We start from the raw sequence: 21,368 nt of genomic DNA, 5'->3' as shown, positions 1-21,368 counted from the left end.
TGTGGACAGTAAGCGTTTATTACCACGTGGACACAGACGGTGCGGGGCGTGGACGACCGCCACGCCAGGACGCTGGGGGGGGCTGCGCATGGACACGCCACCGCCAGCCACGGCGGGCCAGCGTCACCGGGAGGAACCACCTAAGGAAGCGCGTGACCTGGGGCGTCTTCTCTATAAACCGAAGGAAACGTACACTTAAATAGGCAAATATAAAATACAAAAAAGGCGAGCGGACCTGGCGTTCTGTGTCAGGTAGGGTCTAAAAAAATCCGGGACTTGACCTTTTTCCTCATTTTAATATTTTATCACAGGTTAAGACTTTAAATGAAGCACGTCCTGGCCTCGGCGCGTGTCGCGTGTGCTGAGGCCCGGGCCGGCGGGGCTCCTCGCTGTCCCGTTGTCCGGAGGACTGCATCCTGGGTGGCGGGGCCGAGCGCACTACGAGGTGCTGATCCCACTCAGCTCCTGCCTGATGGCTGTGGGACAGGGCGCGACGGTGGCTCAGGTGCAGCAGGGACCAGCCTGGCCGGCTCCTCTGCCCTCTGCACGGCCCTGTCCCCACGGCCCCGGCTCCATGGCTGCGGTGAGGTCCTTACTGGTGCCTGCCCCTCTCTGTCTCCTGAGGGCCCCACCCAGACCCCCAGAAGTCAGAGGCACAGGCTAGAGGCCAAGCAGGGCAGTGGGCTCTGGCACAGACTTTGGGGTGACAACTAATAAGCCCCCGTGGGTCTCGGCATCATTTCTTGAGCCAGTCCACTGAAGGTGGAGCTGGGGTAGGGGCGACCAACCCATGGACCTGGAGGTAGGGAGGGGCCAGTGGCACCAGGAGCCCTGCACAGGTCTGCAAAGGTGGGCATCCCGGAGCTGTTCAGAGGACCTGGGGACACCTCCCACCAGTGGCAGCAGGAAGTCCCTGGCCTTGAGCAGGTGGGCTGCTCCCTGACTCCCTGGCTGGAGGTCCGCCCAGAGGGCCAGGGGCTTCCTGTGCTCTTCTCCCCACCCCTTAGGGTGTCCCCCCTAATTCTGGCCTTTCCCCAGATGGACCCCAGTAAGCCTAGAGCAAAAGGCCAGGAGAGAGCAGAGGGCGGGGCACACGTCAAGTAACAAGGGGTGTTTCTCAGAGCCCCGCAAACTGCCCACACCTCTCCACGGCTGCTTAGCCACATGCCTGCGAGGCAGCTTCCACCTGTGGCTGTTAGGAACAGACAGGAACCCAGTGGTCTCTGCTGGGACAGGGTATGACCCAGGTCTGCGGGCATCTCAGGCAGCTCCCTGCCACCAGCCCCCAGGTGTGACCTCGCCACCGTGCCCGATTCCTCGCCTATGGTGGGTGACGGAGGCGCCTCACCGCTCTATCCCGGGTTGAGCAAACCCTCCCTTTTCCCCTGGCTCCAGGTCTGAGGCGGCGTGTCAGAGGCCCTGCTCTCTGGACCCAGAGACTCTTTGGGGGGGGGGGCCCCTGCCTGCTCCCCCAGCTCAGGGCCTGGCAGCCTGTGAACTAGGTCAGGCCCATAATAGTTCTGTAGCTTCTCGGTCCCCCTAACCCCTAGGAAGGCAGTAATCTCCCTTACGATCTCAAACCCAGGGATCGGAGGTGGCAGAATCATAAAAGACAACTTGGGTCCAGAGACGCTGAAATGAACACAGGGCTGAGGCTGCCTGACTGCCCTTGGCTTTGGAACGCATCCCTGACCTCGGCCGCCCTCCCGGGCGGGCACTGCTGTGAACCCGGGGAGAAGCACGGGAGTGGGGGAGCTCAATCTGCTGCCAGGGGGGTGCACACACTCGGGCAAGTCCCTCAGCTCGTCTGCGCCTCGGTTTCCTTAGCTGGAGAATGGGGAGGAGGACTGGAACCGGAGCACAAGGCCACGGGGCCCTGGCTCTGGGCCCCAGATGGCCACCCCAGCTGGGCCACCCAGCCCGCTCCCCAACCGTGACGGGCCCCCGCTCACCGTCGATGATCTCCTCCTTCACCTTGTGGAGCTCCCGGACCACCTCCTCCAGGATCTCCTACGGGGAGCAGGGCCTCAGGCACAGTGCAGGCTGGGGCGCCTCCAGGGGCGGGGGTCCTGGGCTTCATCCTCACCCTCGCCCACCCCCACAGCTCCCTCCCCAAGCCAGGATGGCGCGTGCTCTGGAGATGGGGCACCCTGGCCAGCCCCGGGGCCTCCCACGCCTCAGGTGCACACTGGAGGGGGGTGCGAGGGGCAGGGGGGTTGCTTTGCTCTGGTGATGGCAGGGGCTGGGGACAAATGCTGTGACCCTCCTCCACAGCTGGCCCCCTGACTGACTTGGCAGCCACGTGGGCCTCAGTGGACCTGCCTGGCCACGTGGACCCAAGAGAGTCCCTGGCCTCTGGCTCCTTCACAGCCTCTCAGGAAAGGACACTCACCTGTTTCATCCGGTCCAAATCGAAGGCGTCCAGGGCCACGTCATTTACACTTCCTGCCGGCTTCATCCTGGGAGGGGGATGGCAGGGTGCGGTAAAGTAGGTGGCGGGGCTGGCAGGCGCCCACGCACGGGGGCCTGGGTGCGGGAAGGCAGCCCGGGCGTGCCGCAGCCTCCCGCTCGGGCCCAGCACGGCCCTCTCCCCAGCGTCCTGTTGCTTTCTGCTTTTCTCTCTGGCTTCCCTTTAGCTAAGTGAAAAGGACCCTCAGGCCTGGTCTCCAGCTCCAGAGGGTCTCGTGGGTACTGTGACCACACTTCCCAACCCAAGAGCCAACCGCAGAGCTGCTTTCTGCTCTGGGGGCTCTCACACAGACACGTGCTTTGCTCTGGTGATGGCAGGGGCGGGGGACAAATGGTGACGCATGCAAGCAGACCGCTACGTGTCACACGCAGCCTCCCCTGGAGGAAGGCAACTCCGGCAAGCTAGTCCTCGGTGCGGGGTCTGTGCTCCTGGCCAGCCTGAGGCTTGGGAAGAATGAGTAACAACGGAATTCAATACAATGCAAAATCCAGAAAACACCACCGGAGATGCTCGCCCTAGAGGCGCCCACTCCGAACACGAACCGAACCGGCCCGGAGCCTAACCTCTCCAGGGGACGCCCTCGGCCGCGGCTTTGCTTTGGCTCAGAGGTTTCAGTTTCACGGACTGCTTGCCTTGGAAAAGTTTCTGAACTAGGGCCAGAGGTTTGAAATTTAATGTCCCTTGCACACGAGCCCTTCCTGGAAGCTCTTGGCGAAGTGCTCACCTCACCCCCTGCCCTTTTCAAACAGGACCGCGGTGCCTGCTTTCTGGGTCCGATTCCTCTCTCCCACGGCAGGGGCTGTGGGCGTGACGGCGGGTGCCAGCGCCACTGTGCAGACCAGGGCCCCTGTGAACCCCAGGACCTGCGTGCTCCAGAGCGATGGAGGGTGAGCATGGAAACTACGGTGCGGGTGCAGCCGCCATGGAAACCAGCACGGAGGTTCCTTGAAAAATTAAAAACAGAACCACCGCATGGCCCGGCAGGCCCTCTCCTGGGCGTCCGCCCGGAGGAGGTGCAACCACCGTCTCGAAGCGACGTCTGCACCCCACGGTCACTGTCGCACTAGTCACGACAGTCGAGACGTGGAAGCAAGCTGAGTGTCCACGACGGATGCACGGAGAGAGCGGATGTGGCACGTGTGACAGGTTATGTGCACAGCCGCATATGCTGCCCCCGGGGCCCACAACGGCTCCTGAGGGCGTCACGCTGAGCGGAGTGAGGCAGAGACAAGTACCGTATGACCTCACACGTTTGTGGACTCGGACTAAACCAGATGTACAGAAATGGAATCCTGGGGGTTGCCAGCGCTACAGGGGCAGGGGTCAAAGGGCACGCACTCCCAGTGACAAGATGAACGCAGCGGGGAATGTGATGTACAGCACGGGGCCCACAGCAAACAAGACTGCACTGTACATCTGCACGGGGCTGAGAGGGGCTGTGGAAAGTTCTTACCCACCATGGGTGACTCTGTGAGGTGCTGGCTGTGTTAACTGACCTGACCATGGCAATCACGTCACGATACATGTATATATCACGTCACCACGTTGTACCCCTCAAACTTAAACCAGGGGAGATGTCAATGATATCTCAATAAAGCTGAAAACCCCCACTGCATGGTACTGCATGGTATGTAAAAGGTTAGTGGTCCACCACACACACAAACAAACCAGATGAACCCAAGAAAGAGGTTCAATGTGGCCCTGAACGTGTCTGTAAGTAATTTTGGGTCCCAATGGGGAAGGAGGTCCAGCCTGAGACCCCCAGCTCATCACACCTGTCCTGCACGCAGTCCCAGGTCGCCTGGGCAAACTGCTTCACCTCTCTGCACCTCTCTGCACCCCTGACAGGCCCGATGGTGACGCCGACGCACACGCTCCATGAGCTCAGCGATGCTGCGGCCCGAGGGGGGCCGTTGTCACTCGCCCTCTGGAGCCCGTGAAGCCAGAGAACAGATTTGCCTCCGAGATGAAGAGCTGCATTCCGGCAGGACGCTCTCGCCCTGGAGGGATGCTCGGCGGCCCACTCCTAACGTGGCAGTGGGAAGTAGCCAGCTGTGCTGACAGAGCTGTAGGCTGGGCCCTCGGCCCCCTGTTCCACAGAGTGAGCACCCCAAAGTGCTAGCCATCATGGGGCCCTGTGCTTAGAGCTCGCGGACTAGGGCGCGGCACACAGAAAACCCAAACTTCTCTCCACGTGGCCCTCCCGACCCCTCCACCTGCCCATCCACTGCCCGCCTGCCCCGCCACACCGGCCTGCTTTCTGGTCTCTGAATGCACCAGGCTGGTTACGGGCTCGGGGCCTCAGCACATCCACGCCTCCAGGTTACACGTCTGTCCCCAGAGGGCAGGCTCCTCCCCATCCAGGTCGACCCAGATGCCATCTCTGAGATGGGCCTGCCCAGCCCGCTCGCTAGGGTGCTTGTCCTCGGCGCACCTCGGGTCCCTCTCAGAAGCCAGTGTTCCGACCCACAGGCCTTCACGCCAGAGAAAGGGGCTCCTCGCAGGCGGGGCCGTGCGGGACCCAGCCCAAGCCCTGGCGGACCACGGGCCCCGCATGAAACCTGGCTGTCCGCTGATCCGCTGAGACGGCCTCACCCCCGCTCCGCGTGTCTGTCTTTGCCATTCCTGCCAGGGCCAGGCCAGAGCGCTCTGCTCGTCCCCGTCACTCTGTGAGACCAGGCTGAAGTGCCACCTGCTCTGTGCTCACAGCTGTTTCCCTTCAGTTTGTGGTGGGCAATGGAGACACTTCCCGGCCCAGGTTCTAGAGGCCTGCAGATTCAGGCCACACGCGACTTACAGTTCCTACGTGGCTGTTTGTCTCTGACGTCTGGGGCAACCTCGGGTTCATATATCCTACCCGGCGACCGCGGCAGCTTTTGGTTCGGACATGCGGTCGGCGCACCTCTGGGGAGCGCTGGCTGTGTGCGGGGGAGGGGCGGAGGTGGCTTGGTGGCTGTCCAGCGTTAGCAGAGCTGTGGGATGCGGCTGAGGCTAGGGAGCACCTCCTGTGCCCACATGTCCACACAACCGCCCGTGAGGCAGGGGCTGAAAGACCTCTTCACGGGGTGTGGTGTGGAGGCTTGGAGAGGGCACCGGGATTGCCCAATGACACAAACAGCCAGTCCAGGACTAGGACTGGATCTCCGGGCGGTCCCCCCCTCCCAGACCTCAGCTCTGCCTCCGAGAGGAGGAAGGAGCGGCCTGCACGACCCGAGGTCCCCCAGCTCTACCTGTCCCCGGCTCTGATCACCCTTTCCCAGAGCAGGCTGTTAGATGACAAGACAAAGGACAGGGTCCGGGGTTAGTCACGGGCAGGGGACAAAGGAGGCCCCAAGACGGGGCTGTTCGGTACCTAGAGTGAGGCTGCGACTGAAGGGGGCTCTTAGCTTCGGGGCTCTTTGCCACAGACGGGGTTCTACGGCAACGGAATGAAGCAGACACGTGAATCGGGGCTGCTGCCACCCCGGCCCCACCGGAGGCGCCCGGCCCTCACGGGGCGCTCACCTGGACAGCAGCGAGGACACGGGTTTCTCCACCGAGTTGCTCCGCTCCCAGGGCTTCCGGCCAGCCTCTGTCAGTTCATTTCAAGGACGAAGAGCCTCAGGGCTGGGAGGGCCCCCCACCTCCGCCCTCGCCCCGGCAGGACCCCCAGTGCTGCAGACGCAGAGCCCGTCAGGAAGGCCTGCTCCGCGTGGAGCTGAAGCCAGGGCTGTAGATGGCACTGCTGTCGCCCCGTGTCACCCTCACTGAGGACACCAGCTCTTGTTCCTCGGACCCAGCTGACTTTGACTTGTGGTCTAGCTTCAAGTCATCTCATTAAGAAAAGTCCACTTTCCTTGGAATGTGAAGTGACCGGTCACAGAACATGACTTCTAGAATCGGCCAGCGACTCCAGTAGTGGGCCGAGCAGGCAGAGGCAGGCCCTCACCCTGGACACTCCCAGTCAGCCGGAGGGCCACGTCTGCTTCTGGGGGCCCTGCCCCTAGGACCCCATGTGTACCCACTGTCCCCTGATTCATTGGTCCTCCCCACACATGACAGCTGGCCTCTTTCCACCCTGGGCTTGAGGATTGGTTTGTCTTTCTTTTTTCTCTTTTAAGTGGCATTAAATTTTATTTCATTTTCTTTCAAGAGCTTTGTTGAACTGAACTGAATCCACTGACTTTGCAGGATGAGCAGAGAGGCAGCAGGCCAAGTCCCAGGGCAGCAGGGAGGCCACCCGTCCCCAGCTGAGCCCAGAGACTCTGCAGGCCGACTGACCGAAGGCCGAGGCAGGTCTCACAGCCACCCTCTGGGCCTGCAGGAACAAGCGCTGGGACATCTGAGCTGTAGGCACGTGGCCTTGACTAAAACCACCTAACCACACCGAACTCTGACCTCCAGGACTGGGAAGACACCTAACCCATGCTCTGGGACGGGCACCGCCCACTGTCACTAGGGCCTGAGTGCGGGAGGACACAGAGCAGGTGGGCAGGGGAGGCGGGCACACCAGCAGAGTGCGGGGGCCAGGCCACTGTGGGGTGGGGCCTCCCTCTGCTGGGGTGGGTGCTCTTCCTGCCTCTCCTTCCTGCCCCGAGCAGACGCTGAACAAACGCCTGTGCGGTGACCGAGTGACCAGTGCCAGGCTTCTTCCCCCTGCACAGCCTCCAGTCGCTCTGGTCATACCCCGTGTCCCAGCGCTCAGGGTGGGGGGTTCTGAGCAGGGTTCGGGACTGTTTCTGGTGGAGCCAGACTCACTGGTGACCACTGTCACGTCATTTTGCAGGGAGACATTGACGTGACTTTTAAACTCTCCTCTTTAGAGCCCTGGCCCGAGCCCCAGGCCATCTCCTGCTACTTGACAGGTGCTGGGAAAGGAGGGCTGGACAGTGGACGCCGCAGCGTGACCAGCTCCAGTGACAGGCCAGGGCTTGGGTGCCACACTTCTGGGCTCCTGCTGGGGCTCGGTGTGGACGCCACAGCTGAAGCCCCAGGCTCGAGGGGGCAGGGGCTCACCGGGGCAACGGCTCCCGTGAAGGTGGCAGGGAGACCCGGCCGGCGGAGCCCATCTGGCCGTCTCTGCTCATCCGCAAAGTGAGGCACTGGGATCAGACCAGCTTCCTGTCGGAGTCCCTGCCCTCTGAGACCGTCCGGCAGCGAGCAGGACGGCGCCCCTTACCTGAGGAGTTGGGTGGCTGGCTGGCTGCTCGGGTCCCTGGCGATGGAGAGGTGCTCGGCTCTTCCTGAAACGGGAAGGGGGGCCATCAGCCTGCTGCGAGGCTGGCCGGGCAGGGGTGAGACCCCTCTGGCCAGGGTCATCTACGAAGCCTCGGTTTTCAAAACTTTGAGGAATCTGCTACTTTTATAATCAGCAAAACAAAGAGTATTACTAACCAAGGGAACCCCCAAATCCTGGCAGGCAGCTGGTCTGGCCCATGGAGGTCAGGGTAGGGGAGGGTAGTAGGGGTACACAGGCCCCTGCCCAGTAGGGCAGACCCCACGGCTGCGCCAACCCTGGCCCGTGACTGAGCCTGCCGGGCACTGACGGTCACGCGCCTCGCGACGACGACAAACGGGCCGCGTCCCTGGGGTGCCCGGCACTGTCACGGCCCTCGGGGCTCAGCAGGGGCTTCTGCCCCGCGGTTTACTGTGACGGGGCCAGCCAGGCGGGACCCACCCACGGGGCTTCCCCTTTCCAGGCGTGGCCCCCGCCTCCGACGGCCGGCGTGAGAACCGGAGGGTGCTGCGCAGCTGGCCGGGCTGCCTGTGGGCTCTGGGTCGGGTTCTGGTCGGCACTGTGGGTCAGGGCTGGCCACGGCACAGCCTCCATCCTGGCGACCCGGCTATGGGAGACCCGGGCCCACTTCACTGCTTCAGGAGGGGAAGAAGTGGCAAGAACCTATTCTAACGTTACTTCTGTCCCAACCAGCCCACAGGTCACCAACACTGCTACCAAAGCGAGTTCTAGAATGTCGGTCTGCCTCACTAACCCGATAAAAGCACCTGATGGCTCGTGGGAGGCAGCCTGACCTGCGGGCAAGGCCCAGCCGCCCCTGCTAGCCCGCACCGCCCCGGGCCACGCTGCCCCCCGCGGCCTCTGCTCCCGGCTCTGCCCTGCGAACGCCCGCTCTCGCAGGAGCTCCCGGCGAGGCTGGGACTCCTCCCTCAGCTGCCAGGGCCTGGTGCTCCTTCACTTTCTCTGCCAACAGCCTGCCTGCCGTGTCCTCTCCCTCAAGGTCAGAGGCCACGTCCTGTCCGTCGCTGGGTCCCCAGCATGCGCACGTGGCCTGGCCCACGGCGGGGCTCCACACCGCCCTCCCCTGCCGGCGTGCTGTGGGGGCATCGGTGGAACCGGCCTATGGCCAGCAAGTGGCAGAGTGCACGCCCGAGCCGTCTAACTCTACGTGACTCCATACTCGGGGTTCTTAGCTTCTTTTCAATGACGCTCGTTTGTTCTCCTGTGGTTATAACCCTAGTCCGCGCTCAGTGAGGAGAATTTGGAAAATGCCGGGAAGTATGAGAGAAGAGCTGCCGTCAGCGCCGCGTGCACACCACGCCCCTGCGCGGCCTGGCCTGGCCCTGCCCTGGGGGAGGCAGTCGGGGTGTCGGGGGGCTGCAGACCGCGCGCGGGACCCAGGCAGACGGAACTAGTGGCGGCCAGGAGCCCAGCGGAAAAGGGACGAAAAAGGGGGTCAGAGGCAGGAAGCTCCGCCTGTGGGGCTGAAGGGTTCTCGAGTCCCTGGGATTTGAAACCCACTTTTTCTGGGTGCCGGGTGGGGAGTTGGGTGTTTGGGGCCGGGACGGTGACGCACCAGTACCACTGACTTGAGAGCTCTAATGCCACCGCCCAAAACGAGGCCACGCTTTGGGTTACCTGGGACTGGCCTGGGCTCCTGGCCAGGCAGGCCTCTGCAGCTTTAGAAGTTTCTGGATGAAGCACTCTGTGCAAAAGGCAGGGGACAGTGGAATACGCAGGCCTGGCCCTCACAGGGCTTAGGACCCGGCAGGAGAGCGAGTCTGAAGGAGCAACCATGTGTGTGCCAAGGGCCGGAGAGGCACGTGTGGGGGGCTAGGGACCAGATGTGGGAGCCTCACCCAGCCTGGTGTCTGGGAGGCTGTTTCTCAGGAAGTAATGTTTACGTAGAGAGAGGCAGGCTGAGGAGTTGGTGGGGGAGCCAAGGAGACTGCATGCCCCAGGCGTGGGCATCAGACGACAGACGGGAAAAGCGGCTGGCAGGGCCAGAGCCCAGGGCTCGCTCACGTGGGGTCAGCCTCACCCTGCTGATGGGGAACATTAAGTCAGCAAGTGCATGCTGCTCGCTGCCTGGAGACTGCATTTCTTCCGTCTCCTTCTGCCACTTAGAGGCAACCTGTAGGCCATCCGTAGTTAAGGTCTAAACTTGGCCACTTCGACGGGAGTCTGTTTTTATAAGAAAAGCTTAATGCAGAGGAAAAGAGAAACGAGGCTCCCTAAGTGGGTGCAGATGCTTCAGGCCTGTGCGGCCAGACTGGGCTCCAGGATGCCGAAGAGGGCGAGAGCCAGAGCTCCGGCCCCCTCCCCGCTTCTGCAGCTCCTGCCAGAATCGACGAACCCAAGTGGAGTCTTTAAGCACAGAAGTAACTTGCAGACAGGCCAGGCCGGCCTTCCAGCAGACGTCTCCTGCTGCGAGTGCACGCCAGCCCCCAAGGGCCCCAGGTGCCTTGAGGCGGCTGGGACCTGTCCTGGGACCTGTCCTGGGACCTGTCCGAGAAGCCCTTCTGTGCCCCCAGGCTCCGGGATTCTCCCTCAGGCATCATCCGCCTTTCAGCCGAGTCCCCTCCCGGCTGCGAGCTCCATAACTGGGCAGGGTCTGCTAGCTGCCCAGTGAGTGCGGGCCTGCCACCCTTGCTGTGGGGATGGACGTGAGCACTCCATGGGCCCTGCCGTCCCCGACCCCACCCCTCCACAAATCCCCTGGTCAAGAAGTACCTGTCCCGTGTATGGCCTAACCAGGTGCACCTCGGAGCCCCGGAGCCTTCCTGCACTATTCTCACTGGTGGGGTGGGAGGGGTGGGGTTCGCTCACCGTTTGGCTTTCGTCTTCCTTTTTCTCAGCCGGCTTGTCTGTCTGGGAGGCTGCTTTTCTCCTAACATAGGAAGAAGAACATACAAATCAGCCCCTGAACGTTTCTGCACCGCTCCAGATGCCTCCTCTGTGCCGGACACAGCCTCGTCCTCAGACAACCCTGTGGTGGGACTTGACCCGTTTCATGTGAAGGAGGCAACTTGTCCCCGCACCCATCTGGGCTGCGGCAATGCTGGAACCAGCATCCGGGCCTTCTGTGCTGGTTCCATGAGCCTGGACACAAAACTGGCCCGGAAGTGGGGGATGGGGTCTGGGGGACGTGGCTGTCTCTGTCCGTAGCACCCGAGGCTGGAGGAAGTTGGTCTGCACCATGTCTGGGTCCCTTGGGGGCCTGGGTTTGCCTGGGTGGCAGCCATTCTTCCAGGGCACTCAAGGCCAGGCCACACGGGACAGAGAAAGGTGCCCCCTGGGCCGTCACCTGCCAGTCAGGGCTGTGGGAGCACTCACCCGCTGACGTGACTACTGAGTGGACCCCATCACCTGTGGGAGGAAGACGACCCCTTTTCCTATTGCCCCGGAGTCTGGAACACCACTGAGAGCCTGGACGCGCTCAGGGGACAGACTCTGAATGGCCCAAACTGATGCCCCAGTCCGTTCTTGTATTTTCCCCACAGACATGAATCTCATTTTAATACCCTAAAAACTCACTCCTGGTTTTTTTTTCAAGTTTAGTGGTCACTGCTCTCTGGCTAACCCCCCAATCTCCACATGGGGACCCTAATACTCCCCAAACACACGCCTCTGGGCATCTTCAATGCCGTGATGCCACCAGCGCACGTAAGCCTCATAAGCTGTGCTGCCCAAGAAGGAAGCTGGCCTGACTGGTGAGTGGTCAGGGGCTGTCGGCCGGCGGTCACCAGTTGGGTGACGGGGCCCATGTGGTAGCCTCTTAGCCACTCGGGCTCCTTCCTGTCTTCCCATCTCGGGGGGACAAGTCTACCCACCGATGGCCCCTCCCAGACACCCGCTTCTTCCTCACAGCAGGGGGGCCATTTCCACCTCTGTATTTCGAGTCTGTCTTTCCCGCCCTCACTTCCGACGCCTAGTGCCAGCCACCATCCTCTCTTCCTGGATGACAGCAGACTCCGCACTGGCCCACCCACTGCCACTTTGCCCCATGACGTGCTACTCCTAGCCAGAGCCACTGTTCCACCTTTAAGAATAGGAAGCAGGCCAGGCCATGCCTGGCCCGTGAAGAGTCAGGGAGCCCGCGTGTGAGAGGGATCAGCACGCGGCGGCCTCAGCACTGAGTTTCCGGCCTGCGGGGAAAAACTCAAGCGCAGCCCACAGAGGGAGGAGGCAGAACGTCCGCAATAACCTGCATTAACAGTAGCCGGTGAGGCCATCCTGGCCGTCGACGCCACCCCGCGCCCATCACCAGGGTGGACGTCACAGGGCGGCTGGGTGGACTCTTGCTGCCTCGTGCAGCGTGCCTGTCCCTGGTAGGGCCTCGACTCTGCCAGCAGCGCCGGGGTGTCTGTCCCCCTGGCTCCTGGCAACACCGGCCTCCCGTTCTCCCGAAGTTCCTCTCCGTTTGGTCTCAGCCGTCTGGGCCAGGCCGTTACTGTTAGCGTGTTGGTTTTGGACTTGGGCAAAGCGTGAAGGTTTTCTTTTTGAAAAACATGCTCTACTTTTCCACGAGGCCCCGTCCACCTCTGAGATGGAATCCAGCGCGCTTGCGCACGAGCCGCGTCTGCAGCCTGACCGACGGTCGGTCTCCGCACGTCCAGCAGCGGGCGTCTCGGCCGTCCCAGGCAGCTTAACGCCACCCAGCGCACCTCTGCCCTTCTTTCCGCATGGAAGGCTCCCTCTCCTCCCCTCTCCCGCCTCAGCCCAGAGACTTAGTCTCACCTTCAAGGCCGAGCACATGTGGAACCTCCTCTGTGAAGCCCTCCTGGCTCTCCCTCCCAGAAGGCTGTTTCCCGTGGTGCACCTGCCGTCACCCTACACCTCTAGTCACTGGATGACTGTGGCTCACCCTCTCTGCTCCCTCTGCCACTTCCGGCAGGCTGCCCTCTGTGTGCGCGGGGGCCCCAGGCAGGAGACGCTGGCTCTGCCCCTGCCGTGAAGCGCCAGGCCGGCCACCTGCACATCATGGGCCATTGTTCTCAAGGGGTGAAACAGGACATCACGTGACGACCTTGGGCACAGAAGCTCGCACTCAGGGTCAGCTGACTTGGACAGCAGTGGGAAGGACGCGGAGGGTGGCAGTAGGCAGGAGGGTCACGGCTGGAGCAAGGGCCCTGCCCCTGCTTTTCTTGGACCACAGGGAGCGTTTTGACAGGTGAGGCCTGCTCCTGGGCCCTCTGGTGCTCACGAGCCACAGTGCTGGTCGCCCATGTCAGCGCGTTCCCTTTGCCATGCCACACTGACAAGTAAAATTGAGCTCTGCAACCTTCCTGAGAAGGAGCTTCGTGATCTCTGTACCTGCTCTGCTTTTTCTTGGGCAACAACCCAGAGCCTTAGCGACAGGCCGATGGCCTTGGGCAAGCTGGAGGCGCCGATGGCCTTGGGCAAGCTAGAGGCACACCTGGTGTGGACGGAGAAGGGGATGAGTCACCGGCCCCAGGCACGACCACGACACGGATGAAGCTGCTCTTCCATCTCTTAGGGGCGAGGTCCCCCGGACCCCGCCACTTCGCACTTCCTTTTCCCGTGCCCTTCATAGCGGCCCCCTCTGGGCCACGCCTCACTCAGGCGGGGCTCCTAAGCGCAAGGAATACCCCTCGTCTTCCCCGAATTTCTCTCTGCTCAGGACAGGGCTGGTACGCGACAGATGCTTCTGCGAATGCTCGTCACACTGACACGAGGAGGGATGTAGAGTTCAGACACCTCCTTTTACACCGATGTCTCACACTGACCCTATGAGGAGCAGAGCCCCCGCGTGGCCATCCCAGGTGACGGCGATCCTGGGGCCGGGCGAGGACGCTCACTCGCTGAAGAGCGGGGGCTTCCCGGCGGGCGTCTGAGTCTGGGGGGCCTCGACACCCACCTCTTGGCCAGCAGTTTGTTCATCTCTTCCATGAGGCCTCCTCCTCCGCCCCCACTGCTCGCCCTGTTGGCATCCGACTTGGAGGTCCCGCTGGGACTGGAGCCTCCAGAGGCGTCTTCCGGCTAAGGGAGGAGGAGGCAGCGCTTTAGTCTGCTGTGCGGGGTGGGGCGGTATGAGGGGGTGAAGGGGATGCGTTTGAGTGAAGACGTGTGATTCCCATGATGGCAGCGGCAAAAGACGCCTGAGGGGTCACCCAGTCCAGGCTCCCCCAACCCCACAGGGGACACCAGAGAGGGACCAGGCCTGGCCGGTCGGTTAGCAGATACTCCCCAGGTCTATCGGCTACGCTTGCTAAGACCAGCGTGGCACGGGGGGAGGAGAGAACTCCTGGGAAGCCCCACTCTCCATCAGAGGCGTGAGAACCACGCTCGCCTCGATGGGAGGGTCCGCCTTCCAGGACACGTGGGGAAAGGCCGCGGAGGGGAGCTGGGCCCGAGGGGAGGGACTCCTGCGACACGACATGGGAGGAACCGTGGACTTAAATTCACGAGACGCGGGGCCTGAGTCCCAACTCTGCGACTTGAGTTGGGTGCCTCAGTGTCCCCATCTGTAAAGGGGGAAACACCTCTTGCCCTGCTTGTGAAGTTCAACGTGAGGGTCGGCTCACGGTTCCCACAGCGCCGTCCCACATGGTTCTCGCTTAAGGCGTCCGGCAGAGGCGCTGCCTTGGTGGGGGGCGGGGAGCACTTTGCTCAGCGTCTCACCGGTGAGGGGCTGCTCTGTCCCCTGGGCAGTCAGAGACTGGTCTCTGCCCCACCCCGCCTGTGCCACAGGGACACTTACCCGCTGGACTCTTCTCAGCTTGGCCCCGGCCAGGGCAGCGGCCAGCCCTGACACGGAGCTCTCGTCGTGGCTGCCCTGGGCGCCTCCAGCTGGCAGTGGGGGTGGGGGAGGCGGCGTGGCCCCCGTGGGTGGAGGTGGGACAGGGGGGGGGGCGGGGTCCGCCACACGAGAGGGGGGCGCTGGCTGCAGACGAGGGGTGCCCCGGCGGGAGGATGGGCCCTGAAACGCAACAGTGAGGCGCGGTCAGCTCCCGGGCCCCAGCGGCGCCTCCCTGGGGCAGGAGGGGCAGCGGCGGCCTGGCCCCGCCACTCCCCGCCACTCCCCGGGCTGCCTGCGGGACACGCACGCCACACACTTGCTTAGCATCCCTCGCGCTCAGCTGCCTCTCTTCCGCCCCAACCACGGGCTTCCGGCGGGACGGGAAGACCGCTGCGGCCTCCTCTTCCGTTCCTGCCCGTACGCGGCGCCCTCCTAGGCGTCGGCAGACGTCGGTCCCTGACATGCCGCTCACTGACCCTCAGCCTCTGGGGGCTGTGGCAGGTAACTGGGGGTTGCAGGGCTGACCAGGGCATGTGTCAGGGAGCAGTGCTGAATGCTGGGCCATCCCCTGCCCCCCGATCTCCCCTCTATCCAACACTGACGGAGCCCCCTGTGCCTGGGAAAAGTCGGCCACCGGCTCGGCTCTCTGCTCGCAGGGCTCGTGGCCTAAGGGGGACGTGGTCACCAATCGTGCAGGTGGCGGGTTGACAAGGGCTCGGACATACTCCTTAGGCAAGTGACAGCAGAGCGGGACTCACGTCTAGGGGCGGGAGTGGGTGAGGGGCAGGAAGCGGTGGGAGGAGCCGGAGGCGCTGCGGGATCAGGGAGAGGCCGGGAGGGGAGCCCTCAGGCACCTGGGTTGTTCGGCAGAGATGGAGAAGGGGCGACAGGGTCAGACCTGCACTAGAGTTGCAGAGGGTGGGCCCAGAGGGGGTGCCCACGGCAGTCCGAGAGGGGGTGCTAGGGGCCACAGGATGACAGCCACCTGTTTCCTTCAGAGTGTTTGAGAGGATTAAGCGAGAGAAAGGACAGGGAAGCGCTCCGTGAGTACAAACTCCCGACTCACCGGCCTACGTAGTTTTCCAGATAACCTTTCTGCGTCTCCACGTGGAGTGCCAGCCAACGTCCAGGACTGAAGCAATACTTCCTTGGGGCTGTGCTCTGACCCCCGGGGCGGTCGGGCCCTGTGCCGTGTGCCTATACACCCTGCACCTGGTCACCAGGTGTGCTCACTGACGACTGTCATTCACTGCCTGCCTCCTTGACTAGACAATGAGCTCCCTAGGGCAGGCCTGCACCTGCCTTGTCCACTGCTGTGTCCCTAACCCTTGACATAGTGCTTGTGACGTGGCGTGCGCTCAGGGAATGAATGGGAGAGGCTGGTAGGGAGGGGCTGGACCAAGCTGAGCTAATTCCCCCTCGTTCCCTCGTCCTCCCCCTTCCATCGAATGTGACTTTCAGACCTACGCAACCACTGGCTCTTCGCAGAGGGCCCAACGTGCCTCCGGCACCATCTGAGTGAGGGGGCTGCCCACCGGGCACAGGTAAGGGAAGCAGGCCCGGCGAGGTCTCTCACCTGTAGCCGAGGTTCTTCTCTCCAGAGACTCCTGACGCTGCTGCTGGTGCTGCTGCTGCTCCATCACTTGTCTGCAAAGCAACAAAAGGCGGGCAGGTCTGACTGCTCAGAGCCGGAACAACGTGGCTCTGTGTCCTTGGAGCGCAGGCTGCAGGGTCGGGTTTCGTCGGAGTGGGCACTCCGTGAGAGCCCATTGTGGGCCCTGGGCTGGGGGAGCTCAGCAGTGAGCCCCCGCACCCTGCCTCTGGCTGACTGCCACTGGGCTCGCTGCCCCAGTTAACAGAGGCAGGGCGCATGACTGGTTCGAGGTCCCTACCCAGGTGAGCTCAGGTGACCAGCTGGCTGAGTGCACAAGCTTCTCCCTTGGCTGCATGGGTTCCCCAGGCTTTTGCGGGCCTTTGGCCTCAGCAGACCCGACCTCAGATTTCCTGTTCTTATTACACCTGGCTCAGTGCCCTGGAAGTTTCCAGGCATTGCTGGTTGTCAGGAGAAGTGGACGCTAAGGTGGCATGTCTTCACCCTTCACCGCAGACCCGCATGGCGGCCAGTCACTTGGTATGCTGTGATGCAGCGTGATGTGTGCCTTGGTGGGGACTAACATCCTAGCTCCTTATGGCAAAGTGGCCTTGGGGTGCTCATGAAGCCCCGGTGACCGAGGACACTGACTTGCAAATACAGCCACTGAATCTGGGACAGAGACGCTGGCACAGGAGGGGGCTCGAGGGATCGTGTAGATCAAGGATGGCGGCAGGTCTCACGTGTGTGGTGCCAGCTCGAAATGCCTGCTCATGTGACATGGGGTCGAGGGGTGTCCTGACACCCACCCTGGCTCAGGGGCGAGCATGCTGGAAGCCAGCAGCAGCCTCTGCATGCCAGGGAGGGTGGGCAGGGCAGCTGGCAGAGTGTGTGGTTGCAAGCCATGAGTCTGCACCCCTGGTGTACAGTGAGCTGGCACTGTCTGGTACCTGGCACCTGCTCTGGCACGCAGCAGCCACTCAGCAAGTGCTCTGTGAGGGGACAATGACACATCTATCTCATCCAGCTGCTTCCACCTAGAGGAAGGTCAAATGGGACCACACTTCATTTGGAGGTGGAGAGCTCTGGTCCCGTCCTGGGATTCCAGGCGTGGGCGAGTCACACCCCTCTCCTGGGCCTCGGATTCTTCTCCATAAAATAGGCATAACGACACCTGTTCCGTGGAGTTCTGGTAAGAATTATGCCTGATGCCTAAAAAACCACGCTCGGGCAGTAAAGGTGTTTGCGGAGCTCTCAGCGGCACCTGGGCCAGCGTCTCCAGCCCAACTGCCGAAATGTCACCCAGAACTCCAACCTCCCCAGCAGGATCCAGATGCTCAGAAGCCCTCAGCAGAATGAGGATGTCTGGAAATACTTAGTGATCGGGTGTAAACTTTTGATACTGTTTGTGTGAAAACAAGAAGGTTCCTGTGCTTGGGGTCAGTAGGTTGCTGTCGCCCCGCGCCAGCCATCTCCCTGCTGGGCCTCCCTCTGTATTAGATGACCGGCAGGGTAAGCGGGGATAAGCAGGGTCCCAGCTCTGGGGCTGGACTCCTGCAGTTCACAGACTGACCTCCAGGGGCGCCCTGGCAGGTTGCAGCCAGCGGCCTCTCACAGCCTGCTTTGGGTGGTGGGCTAGGGTAATGCAGTGTGCTGTTTAACCAGTTCCGAGGGAGCCGCGGAAGAACCTGTTCAGGACGCACGGGCCCCTGTCAGTCATTCTTCGGTCTGGCAGGGCTCACTCACGTCCTTCTCCGGGCCGAGGCAGCCCTGGGACCTGGCAGAGTGCTGAGCGGGGGCCAGACCAGGCAGCCAGTCCTGGTTCTGCCTCTAAGTCCTGGCTACTTTGGGCAAGTCCTTCCACTCCGAGCTTCGGCTGGCTCGGTGAGAAGTGGTGGTCATAACAAGCCCCGAGGGTTAAAACGGGGCAGCGTGTAAAGGTAAAGTGCCCCGTCGCTGGGAGGGTGGAAGTCAGGCCTGCGGAGTCAGTTAGGACACGGGACTCTGGGAGGACAGTCTGGTCTCTCCCTCAGTGCTTCAGAGAAGCAGAGCAAAGATCAGCACCATCACGTTCAAACTGGGAACCTGAGGCCTGGTGACCTGCCCAGGGTTTTGAGTACACTCAGCCAGAGGTGCTCAGAGATCGTTCATTCCTCTGGGCGAGGGAGGGGGGCCTCATGGCCGGGTAGGGGTGGGGACATCACCTCCCACCCCCAGCCCTGGGCCCTACTGCTGTCTAGCTGCAGGCCCCTGGAGTCGCTGCCCTTCCCGTCCCATGGGTGAGCACGGCTGGGCTAGGCCTGCTTCCGTGGCGCAGCTCCCACAGGGCGGGGCCGTGAAGCCTCACGAAGACGCAGCACCCCGTAGGGCGATGGCGGCGGGTTCGAGCCTGGGTCCCGCCTTTCCTGGCAACGTGCCGGGGAGGCCGCCCCTTCCTTGGCCACCGCGACCTCTTCTGTGACTTTGGGACAGCAGCTGGACCACTGCAGAAGCTGCTGGAGGGGTGGGCGTCGCCCAGGGCCTCGGCCTCGCCCTTTGGGAGCACGTGCCAGCCCAGCACGGACGCCAGCATGGCCCTGGCTCCCACTACCCTCTCAGGGTGCTTGTCGCTTTCACCTCACTGGCAGGTGTGCCAGCGGGGGGCCAGGGCCCTCTAGAAAGGCCATGGCACCCACCCAGAGTCTCTGGTGGGAGTGGCAAGGCCAGGCGACACAAGGCCCTCAGCCAGAGTGAAGGACGGCGGCACAGGACGGGGCCAAGGCCAGCAGCGTGGCCTTGACCGTGTTACTGAATCCCTCCACGCCCTGACGCCTGGGAAGGCTGATTAACCGCGAGAGCAGCAGTCAGGCCACGGCCAGGTCCGCCACGAGGCCTGCACGACTGAGCCAGCGGTGCCCTCTCTCTCTCTGAAACCAGACCCCGACACCGCTCTGGCAGCAGCAATGAGCTCGCCCCTTCTCCCTTCTGCTCAGGCCTGTCCCCTTGCCCCACTGTGTGCCCCACTGTGTGCCCCACTGGCCCTGGCTTTTAGTGTGTCCTCTTCTGCTTGCCCATGAAGGCTGCCCCTGCTGGGTGGGGGGTGGGCGGCGGGGGCGGGGTTACCTTCTCTGGATGTCCATCTCATCAGGAGAAGGGCCATTCTGCACCTGACGCTGGGTGGAGGGACCTGTGGGGCACAGAAGCACAGGAGCGTGATGGTTAGTGGAGAAGAAAGGCCCGCCAAACACCTGGAAACGAGGGCCCGTCTCTACCCTCCCGGTCCCATGAGACGTCCTTGACTTTTTAACAGCCGGCTCTCATCCCTGTGTCACACCTGTTCCCATTGTGTCCTCTCCCTTGTGGCTCACCCCTCGGAGCCAATAAACAGATCACATCTTCACTTTCGGCTCCTAAGCCGTTCTCTCCCCTCCCGAACCTCGCTCGCTGTTTCCCGTTCCTCGCCCGCCACTGCGCCCTCAACCCTCTAACATCTGGCTCCGGCCTCCGCACACCCCACGGAGCTGTGACGAAAATCACCAGTGGCCTCGGCGTTCCTGGACCCGGAGAGTAGACCCATTTCATTCCACTTTTCAAGCAAAGGGACGACCCTTACAGCTGGACGTGTCAGAGCTGGGCATCGGCCCCCAGTCTGCCTGAGCCACGGCCCATGCTCCTCAGGGTGCTGCGATGCCCTCCTGCCTGCACCTAGGAGCCTGCGGTTGTGGGTGGGAGGGAGCTGGCGGAAGCGGAGATGGCAGAGGCTGTCACTGACAGCCACCGTGGAGCCTTCCAGGCCACACCCTCGCCCTGGACCCCGAAAGCAGGGCCCAGAGCGGGCGATGCCTGCCCGGGGAACCCGCATCCATATGGGGCTGGTGCTGTGCCACAGTCACAAGAAAAGCTAGGCTTCTGTCCCAACCTGAGAAGGAGCTGACTGTCCCTGCTCTTAGCCAGCTTAGGTGTCACTGGGGAACCGCGGAGAGTCACAGTGATGGGAGAGGGGCTGGGCAAGCCAGTCTCATGCCTTGCTGGCTAGATGGGACAAGGGCTTTGTCTCCTTCCAAGAGGAGGTGACAGCACCACTCAGCCTACAAGGAAACCCACGATGTGCAGACAGCCTCTCCCACAGGGGCTCCGGGCAAGGGAGGGGTGAGCAGACTGTGCCCTGCATCCAGCAGGCGGGCGGGATAGCCCGACAGCATCTCAGAGTTAAAACAGGCCGTCTGGTTCCAGCATAGCCTCCCGCCCAGCACGGGAACCCTGGGTGCCCTCAGGCAGGGACTCCCAGTGACGGAAGCCACTCCCTCCCGAGTGAGTGAGTGCTCTCCTACACTGAGGCCCCAATCTGCCCAGCCACTAAGGCCCTCGACATGCTGCCCGGTGTGGCACACGTGGGTGGGACCCCTTCCTAAGCTCGCCAGCCCTTTTCCCGCCTGGAGTTCACTTCCATGCCCAGCCGTTTCTGACTCTGCTGTCCTGGCCAACTGCTTTGTGGGAGGGGAGGGCCTCCCAGCACTCAAGGAAAACTTCCTCGGGTGGACCTGCCTGACCTGGTCCTTGCTCAATGCCTCCCACTGCTCTCTGGGGACGGGCAGGGGAGAAGATGCCTGTGGACTTTTCAGAGACGTGACTAACATAAATGCCTGGCGTGGTGGCCCGGCACGTAGTAAGCATGGAGTAAATGTCCTTCAAACATTCTGTTTTCACATGTAAATATGTACTTTTTAAGAACTGGTTTTTCTAACTATAAATCACATGTAACATATGTTCAGCCTAACAGACGTTAGAACGTTTCGAAAGTTTAATAAAGAGAACACACATTCCCATTAGGGAAAAAGAGTCCCGAGGAGCAAGCCCTTTTCTCTCCTGCTTCGCCAGGCCCAGGTCTCGGGGCGCCCCACCCCCGTTCTCAGGAAACCAGAGCCAGGACACGGGACCGCCGCGTCACGGTGGCGGCAAGGCACTCCTCTCGCTTACTTTAATTCTCAGGACCTTAGAACGTGGCTCCCACCGGGGGCTGTAGCAGGTGACGAAACAGCCCAGAGAGGGAAAGCGGCTCGTCAGGGACTCAGACCGCAAGCGGCTAAGCCGGATTCCAACTATTCGCAAAACACCACTTTCTTAAACTCAGTCACGCTGCGGGGGTGGGCTGAGGCCAGCTTGGGGGACGAAGAACAGAGACGGAAAGACAGGCTGGCATGCTGCCCGAAGAACCGTGAGCACCCGGCGTCCACACTGTGGACAGGTGTCCCCCAACCGCGAACCAAAGCTCTGTGCCCCACCCGCGCATCCTGGCCGAGGCAGGAGAGAGTCAAGACATCTTAGCCCGCATTCTGGGGCTCAGGCCTGA

The 21,368-nt window shown here is 62.4% G+C and overlaps 1 protein-coding gene across 1 annotated transcript in view; it reads right to left on the bottom strand.

Moving 5' to 3' along the window:
• The window catches only part of EVL (Enah/Vasp-like), a 92,954-nt gene continuing 71,586 nt past the window's right edge, over positions 1 to 21,368 (bottom strand). Inside the window, 12 exon segments of the mRNA XM_039884206.1 lie at positions 1 to 476; positions 1,953 to 2,010; positions 2,393 to 2,459; positions 5,823 to 5,885; positions 5,975 to 6,041; positions 7,629 to 7,692; positions 10,515 to 10,575; positions 13,567 to 13,688; positions 14,410 to 14,566; positions 14,568 to 14,628; positions 16,025 to 16,095; positions 19,142 to 19,205. Of these exon segments, the coding sequence (XP_039740140.1) occupies positions 439 to 476; positions 1,953 to 2,010; positions 2,393 to 2,459; positions 5,823 to 5,885; positions 5,975 to 6,041; positions 7,629 to 7,692; positions 10,515 to 10,575; positions 13,567 to 13,688; positions 14,410 to 14,566; positions 14,568 to 14,628; positions 16,025 to 16,095; positions 19,142 to 19,205 (893 nt within the window). The 3' untranslated portion in view covers positions 1 to 438.

The sequence above is a fragment of the Pteropus medius genome, unplaced genomic scaffold, assembly GCF_902729225.1.
Source record: "Pteropus medius unplaced genomic scaffold, Ma_sr-lr_union100, whole genome shotgun sequence".
NCBI classification, from domain to species: domain Eukaryota; kingdom Metazoa; phylum Chordata; class Mammalia; order Chiroptera; family Pteropodidae; genus Pteropus; species Pteropus medius.
This window is presented reverse-complemented; position numbering and strand designations above follow the sequence as displayed.